Source organism: Sinocyclocheilus grahami, unplaced genomic scaffold, assembly GCF_001515645.1.
Source record: "Sinocyclocheilus grahami isolate Dianchi unplaced genomic scaffold, SAMN03320097.WGS_v1.1 scaffold168.1, whole genome shotgun sequence".
NCBI lineage: Eukaryota > Metazoa > Chordata > Actinopteri > Cypriniformes > Cyprinidae > Sinocyclocheilus > Sinocyclocheilus grahami.
In genome coordinates, this window is record NW_015505347.1 from 288,189 (window position 1) to 296,518 (window position 8,330).

At 40.1% G+C, this 8,330-nt stretch overlaps 1 protein-coding gene across 1 annotated transcript; it reads left to right on the plus strand.

Annotated features, from left to right (window-relative positions):
* Positions 1-672: 672 nt before the first annotated feature.
* bmp2b (bone morphogenetic protein 2b) lies at positions 673-5,980 on the plus strand. The gene is made up of 3 exons (XM_016282883.1): positions 673-1,077; positions 2,217-2,590; positions 4,533-5,980. The coding sequence occupies exons 2-3, from the start codon at positions 2,230-2,232 to the stop codon at positions 5,405-5,407; spliced, it is 1,236 nt and encodes a 411-aa protein (XP_016138369.1). The 5' UTR covers positions 673-1,077; positions 2,217-2,229; the 3' UTR covers positions 5,408-5,980.
* Positions 5,981-8,330: the final 2,350 nt, after the last annotated feature.

Genomic DNA, 8,330 nt, shown 5'->3' on the forward strand with positions numbered 1-8,330 from the left:
TCTGTAAAAGATAAAGTAATGTACTTTTACACTTTTTTCTTATAACACAGGGGTTTTACATCTGGGGACCGGGGACTCCCAGGGGGCTGTAAAGGGGTGCTATCTTGTATTTTTCTATCCTCAGGCAATATTTTCTGTAAAGCTGTTGTGTTGAGAAGTAAGAAATAACTAGCCTATTAAAAAAAATTCTTCAGGTTTAAAAGAATATTCATTGTCAATTTGAAACAAAATAAATATTTTACAGCCAATATATTGCAATGACAAAATATAAAAAAGGAAATTATTTATTTTCTACATCACTTTCCTATTTTCAATATGTACATTATAAATGGCTCTTTATACGTGACAGTAGCCTATACTATTTATAGTTACGGCACCATCATGTTTGGGAGCATTTGGCATCATAAAGTTTGAAAATCCCCATTTCAAAATTTAATATTAGGCTACTTTTTACCGTATTAAGGTAACTTCGTGTTTACACGTTTTAACTGAGCCATATTACATTCGTTTCCCGTTGAAATTACTAACATGTTTACCGTGTAGAATGCATAAAATATGCGCAAGGACAAATTCGATCAATCAACACACAACTGTGGGCATGTTCAAACGTTTGAATGGAGAGTAGGCTACGCTGCGCGTTTCAATGGACCTGAATGATGACAGTCTCTGTGACATCACCAGACAACAAAAAGACTTGCGCTCGCGGAGCGAAGCGCTCCAATCAATGGCACAACGCGACGCGTGCTGCACGCAGAGATGAGTCTCCAAGCAGCCTCCAAAAACTTCTGCTGATCACAATTTTTTAGGCGAAAAAATGACAGATCCAGGACTTTACGCACTCGCGCTGTCACTCTTGGAATTGCTGCTTTCTTTGACCTAAGCGTTTGCGCACTTCATTAGAGTTAACTGCAGTCTAGTTTGAAGCATTGCTCCAGTATGAACAAGAAGAGGCGACCTGAGTTGCGGCGAGTCTCTGTCGTGGGATAAAAAAAAAATCGCCTGTGGATTAAAACACGAATTCATGAGGAATTTAAGAGACGACGGGAACGCAGACCGGCCACAGCGCTTCCTCCTTCGGTAACGCTACACCTTATTTCTTTAATATTAAGTTTTGCAAACAGTGCGAGTGTTTTTGAAAGCCAGCGTTGACATTTCAATACCTCAATGCATTGTGTATCATCTCTCAGAGGTGCATACATGTAGTCTGTAAGGTCAGAAGGCATGCTCAAATGAAAAGAAAACACTTTTCTGCTTCCTTATCATCAGATCTCTTTGTCGTCTTTGTTGCTTGAGTTGTTTTTGCGTATGATCTACCACCTGTAGCCTCACAACTGCCTCTCCCTCAGCAAAACGTCTTTTGCTAGACATTCAGTCCTTTTGAAGACTTTCCTTTCATGATCTAAAGGCAGACCCCCACCCAGACAATGCTCTTATCTCCCTTTAATTGCAGACTCCATGTCTGCTGTCTTCATGTCTCCCTTCTTTCGATTCACTCTTTCCTGTTTCATCCCATTTGTCTGACATCCTCTTTGGATTCTTGTGCTTTTACTGTAGATCAATCTCTTGTTATAGCCTGCGGCAGGGATATTATTCTTAATTTTTTTTGCATGCGTGTGTGTTCATTGCCTCAAAGACATCTCCAAAAGATCTAGATATGTCTGTGGTTTGAGGCAGCCGCAGGTTGAATGTGGCTAGGGATCTTTTCCATGCATATAAGTGGTTGGAGCTCTGGGCTGCTATTCAAGTGTTTTAGGACTTAAAGAAACAGGTATTCCATAAAAACCAAACAAACCTTTAACTTTTAAGAGTGATTGGAGGTTCGAACCTATCTAGGGGCGATCTATGACCCATTGTGCCATTGAGCAAGCACTTAACACCTGATTGCTCCAGGGGGGCTGTAGCTACAAGAAATGTACTGTATATTTAAAAAAAATTATAATGTTCTTTAAAGGATAAAATAACTTCTTTAAAACAGTAAAAATAACTTTTTACTGTTCTAGTTTCTTGAGATTTTACATCACTGGTTCTTCAGGTCAGTGCATTGGTTTCTGGCTTCTTTAAAGCAGATGGTTTTCTAAAGAAACAAGAGAATAAAAAGTTATTTTTGGAACCTAAAAAGGTTCTCCTATGACATAATGCTGTAAAACTGTTTTTTTAAACCAATAAAATGGTTCTAAGAAGAATAAAAATGGTCAATTGGCATTTCCTCTTTGCAGGAACTGACTGATCATGGTCGCCGTGGTCCGCGCTCTCACGGTGCTGTTGCTCGGTCAGGTGTTTCTGGGAGGTGCCGCTGGACTCATTCCCGAGATCGACCGACGGAAATACAGTGATTCGGGGAGACACATGCCGGAGCGATCCGAAATTAACTTCCTGAACGAGTTTGAGCTACGGCTGCTCAACATGTTCGGACTGAAGCGAAAACCCACACCGAGCAAATCGGCGGTGGTCCCTCAGTACATGCTGGACTTGTATTATATGCACTCTGAAAACGATGACCCGAACATCCGGCGCCCGAGGAGCACTATGGGAAAGCATGTGGAACGGGAGGCCAGCAGAGCGAACACAATACGAAGCTTTCATCACGAAGGTGAGGCCTGATTCTGGTTGTGAATATGCTGTTCCAGGTTTATTTGAAATGAAATGACTCAAATTTTCAGTTTGAATGTTTGTTTGTTCCCAGAACTTTCTAGAATTCCAAGGAATGGTGTGATGCAACCATTTGGAAACTATTGACATTCCACAAACAGCTCTCACTATTATTAAGGAAGCAAAAAATGCATCCTAACGGTGACTTTACTGCAAATAATTGATAGTGTCTGAGTGCACTTAGAGTAGTTTTCTAGACAAGGTATGGAGTTCATGCACTAGTTATTTTCGAAGAATCCACAGATTACAGTAACAGGCCTTGTGAGGAAATCCAGGATGGTAGTTTTGCTGTTCTCCATCAAGTTCTGTCATTGATGTTTTCGAGCCATCAATGGGGGGGCTTGTTTCTGCACCAACTTTTGTACAGATACTGTATGCGTGTGTGTGTTTAGCTTTGCTCAACTCTTTATCACATGCCCGAGTAATTCTAGCCTAACTGCTTGAGCCAGTCGAGGGATTGTGGGTGGCCTTTTTGAATGGTCAGATTTGAATTCTTTAGAAACAGAATCTGTTTTTTTATAATGAAATCAACCCGAGTGTGATCAGGTGGCATGTCAATTAAGTCTCTTTTAGGCGTGTTATCTGATTTAAACAGTCGTGAAACATGCTCTCTCTTGCTCTGGAAGAGTTGAGCCTGTGAAAGTCACTGGCCTTGTTCATGAAGTCTTCTTTGTGGAGTCTGTTTAGAGGTCAACATAAACTATAGCACACCATTTAGAAACATTTCACTTTAGTTTCATGGCAACGCAGGAAAAATCACGCTAACTAGCTGTACTGTGGTAAAGAGAGGGGGAGGGATCCATACGAGAGTCATTACAGGCTGTTTAGGCGGCCCTGTAAAATGGCACAGATTCGGATGGATGACATCCAGTGGTCAATCTGACACACTGCAAACAAGGATGCTTTTTGTGTGCTCATGTTGAAACAAACAATTTAAGCATTTGTATTAAATGTCTTCCTTGTTTACTCCAAATGAGGCTTTTCTCGTGCCCTCTGTAGTAATTGAGCACCTCCTACGCCTCAGGCTTCTCTCATTGTTTTAATTTGGTGAACTCTGTAGTTGAGGACCTGACTGGATTTTTATTACATCCCTCAAAAGGTTTTCGACGTAATATGTAATCGTTTTTAAAGTTCCATCCAAAAGGCATGCTGAAATAACTTTAATTTGATGTCGAGATCCTCAGCTGAGATATGCAGTCAGTTTTCAAGGTAGCCATCATAAATGTACGATTTGCTGTTTTGGCATAATGTACAAACAGAAATTAGGAATGTCAATACACTCGTAACTGTGGCTGACTTCTTTCGGCAAGCCCCAACATGTTCGCAGTCACTCCCCCAAAAGATGGATTGACTGGGAGAAAAATGGAAAAGGTGAAGAAAGACAGACAGAACGAGGGAAAGAAAGAGCCGGGCTTTCCCACATCAAATAAAGCGTGCTTATCTTCTGTAGGCTCTTTGTGATTATGAAGCAGATAGGTTGGATTATTGGGAATGGAATTTCCAAAACGTCTCTTTTCAAAACAGATTAAGCGAGCTCTTTGGTCTGAGAGCGTTTTATTTTAGGGCATTGAGTCGTAGGAGTAGCTGTTCCTTCGCTGATTGCAACCTTTATTCAATAAAGACTTGGAAACAAGAGAATGTTGTAACTCTACAGCCACACTGACAGCCTCGCGCTCGCAGCTAGCCTTTCATTTTAACACCTGGTTCTACCGTATAATCGCTCACTCAGGCCAGACAAGAAAATGCTGAGTGGAAAATCCTATTTAGAGTCAAAGCGAAAATGTCAGGTTTCAACCTGAAGTACTTCAGAATCCAACAGTATTCTTTTGTTGTAGACCAATTTGTTGACATGATCCTAACGGACTCTTCTTCTGCACTTCCAGAGGCTTTCGAGGCACTGTCCAGCCTGAAAGGAAAAACAACGCAGCAGTTTTTCTTCAACCTTACCTCCGTTCCCGCCGAGGAGCTGATCACGGCCGCGGAGCTGCGCATTTTCAGGGACCAGGTTCTCGGTGGCGCCGGTGCAAGTGGTTTCCACCGAATTAACATTTATGAGGTGTTCAGGCCAGCACTGGCCCCTTCCAAAGAGCCTCTTACCAGACTTCTCGACACCCGTCTGGTGCAGGACTCTCACACGCGCTGGGAGAGCTTTGACGTGGGTTCAGCCGTGGCTCGCTGGGCCCGCCAATCCCAGCACAACCATGGACTCCTGGTGGAAGTGCTCCATCCCGAGGAGTCGGAAGGATCCGCGGAGGTCGAGAGGAACCAGAGGAGGCACGTGAGGGTCAGTCGCTCCCTTCACGCGGACGAGAACTCATGGGCACAGGCCCGACCCCTGCTGGTGACCTACAGCCACGATGGTCAGGGCTTCGCCGTCCTGCATTCGAACCGAGAGAAACGGCAGGTGCGGCAAAGGCAGAAGCAGCGCAGGAAGCAGCAGCAGCGTTCAAACTGCAGGCGGCACGCTCTCTACGTGGACTTCAGCGACGTGGGCTGGAACGAGTGGATTGTGGCGCCACCCGGCTACCACGCTTTCTACTGTCACGGCGAGTGTCCCTTCCCGCTGTCGGACCACCTGAACTCCACCAATCACGCCATCGTCCAGACGCTGGTGAACTCGGTCAATACCAATATTCCCAGAGCGTGCTGCGTCCCGACGGAGCTCAGTCCCATATCGCTGCTGTACCTGGACGAGTACGAGAAAGTCATTCTTAAAAACTACCAGGACATGGTGGTGGAGGGCTGCGGGTGCCGATGAGAGCTACATCTCCCCAATGAAGACTTTTATTTATACAAAAGAACATTCAAAGAGCTATTTTGGAGGAAGAAAAGAAATATATATGAATATATTTATGTTGACTGAAAAAAATGGGAAAATAAATATTTTAATGAGAGTGCTTGCTTTTTCCAGTGGCTTTGAAGATGTTTTTTTCCCTGTCCCATGTACATTTCAAAATGAGTGCTATTGCACATGAAGTATAATGCTCAGATTTTTATGATGTATTTATTGCATAACCACTTTATTTGTAAATGATGTGTATTTATCATGAAAAAATATATGATCTTCATTCAGTGTGCATCTGGGAATACATTCTTTGAAACCAAAAAATAAACAATGGATGATGAAGTTCTCTTTAAAAGTCATGATATAACAAACACGCTGTTGCATAGACCCTGTGGTTACTTATGCAATACTGGATTTCGTGCAGACAGTTCTAAACGGTGATAGTCTGATTGAGTAAAGGCCTGTTCACAACAAATACTATTAACTATAAAGTTTTAATAATCATTCTAGTTCTATTTAGAATAGGGAAGTCCATAGCACAACTAATGACGCCGAAATAATATCACTTTCAGAATGATTTTCTTCCAGCTGATAAACAATAAAAACATAAGACTTTACCTGACTGCAGCGCGTGCTTACAGAATACAGAACTTTGTTGTGCATTGATGTTGTTGCTAATATAATTATCATTAGAGTTATTGTTCTTAATATGAATGGGCCTTAAGAATCAAGCGGGTACAGAATCAGAGACATGCCAGAAACCAGCGAGCCATACACAGTGTGCTGCTTTGAAGGCAATATCAGCATAACTATTTATCATTTTGTGATGACTTTCAATTGATTAGGGACGACACAATCTATAAACCATTATATTATTAAAAAATGGGTTACACTTTATTTTGATAGTCTACTTTAGACATTCTTCTAACTACAGAGAAAATGCATCTACTTAAGCATCTCTAATTGGTTTTTATTTGGTTTGCTGTGTACTAAACTAAAATTAGCTATTGATCAGCTAGCTATGAAAATGTGTTGACCTGATAATCTTCAGAAACCTAGATAGAGTTTAATCCAGTAATCAGGCATCACAGGCAGCTGCTGTGATGTGTATAAAATACCATTATGGTGTCATTGAATAGAAAATACTCATTGCTGGCTTTCAGTTATAATATCAAGCTGCTTAAATGCATTTATGCCAAACAGTGCATTCTGATTTTGTCCAAACCTACCTTGTTTAGGGTGTTTCTAAACTCTGGGAGGGCACTGTGTGATCTCAAAAGAAACATTCAAGAAAATGCATTTTTAAGTTTTGTTTTATAAGTACGAATGGTCATATTAGTGGAACTTTTGGTGCTGTCAACTTTAGTGAAGTGAATCCAAAAATATTTCCACAAAGTTAAGTTTTAAATGGGTTTACCATTGACATCCATTGGATAGTTTGTCCAACGATAGATCAATCTTGAACACATCAGAAGCACAGATGTAATTATGCGTGATCAAGTGTCATTCTGTGATGCAGTTCTAGGAAACTACTGCACTGGTACTCTAGACATGATTCACATCTCATCTAAACTCAAATATTCATGCAGAAACATTGAAATGTGTTTTCTAAATAATAAATCACAATGACCCTGGGGCCCACTGAGGGTTGAACAGCTTTGATTTTAGCATAATTATGTGTGTTTGGCTATTTCTTTCCAATCTGAAGTTTACCCAGAAGTTTTCTATTTCTTGCTACGTTAGTTTGTCATTGTATAGACCAAACCGCAGCGCTGGTATGGAAAAACTCAACAGCCTTTGTGGTTTCTATTCACTAGATATTCACTCAGCCCCAGAAGGAACTGTTTTCCTTTAAAAACCCCAGAATGAATGCTTTTAATGAAAATTACATTTCATGCAACTGTAAAAGCTGACTTCCTCCATCCCGAGTGCTCATAGAGTAGGGAAACATTCTCAGGGAGTGTTAGATTTAATGGTTTGTCTTTAAAGAGGCCATAAAGCTTTAATTGAGTTGTATGGCAATACAACTCCCCTGCCATGTCTGACATTTAACATGCATTTCCCCTCGTCCGTCCTGTTCTGTCAGTCTACAAGTTCCGACCCTTTGACTTCTTACTACCCAAGAGATCAGGGGAATACTAGAGCAGGGTCAGGGTCACTCCAGAGAGCCATAAAACATTTAATTCCTTGCATTTGCCAAACAACTACATCACTGGCATACTATGCTTTGGTTTCACATGGACATACCTCAGCTGGGCCAATCCTACCAAGTAATTTTTTATGTCCTTGTTATTCATCTAGATGAATAATAATATATTTGTGATAATAATAATAATAATATAAATAATAATAATAATAAATAAATAAATAATAATAATATATTTGTGACCCTGGACCACAAAACCAGTCTTAAGTCGCTGGGGTATATTTGTAGCAATAGCCAAAAATACATTGTATGGGTCAAAATTATTGATTTTTCTTTTATGCCAAAAATTATTAGGATATTAAGTAAAGATCATGTTCCATGAAGATATTTTGGAAATTTCCTACCGTAAATATATAAAAACTTAATTTTTGATTAGTTATATGCATTGCTAAGGACTTCATTTGGACAACTTTAAAGACGATTTTCTCAAAAAACATTTTTTTTTGCACCCTCAGATTGCAGATTTTCAAATAGTTGTATCTCGGCCAAATATTGTCCTATCCTAACAAATCATATATCAATGGAAAGCTTAATTGTATAAATTTAAATGTAAAAGATTTTGGTTTATATATATATATATATATATATATATGGACCACAAAACCAGGTTCCATGTTCCATATATATACATATATATTGTACTAAATTTATATATATACATACATATATATATACAGTATATATATATAT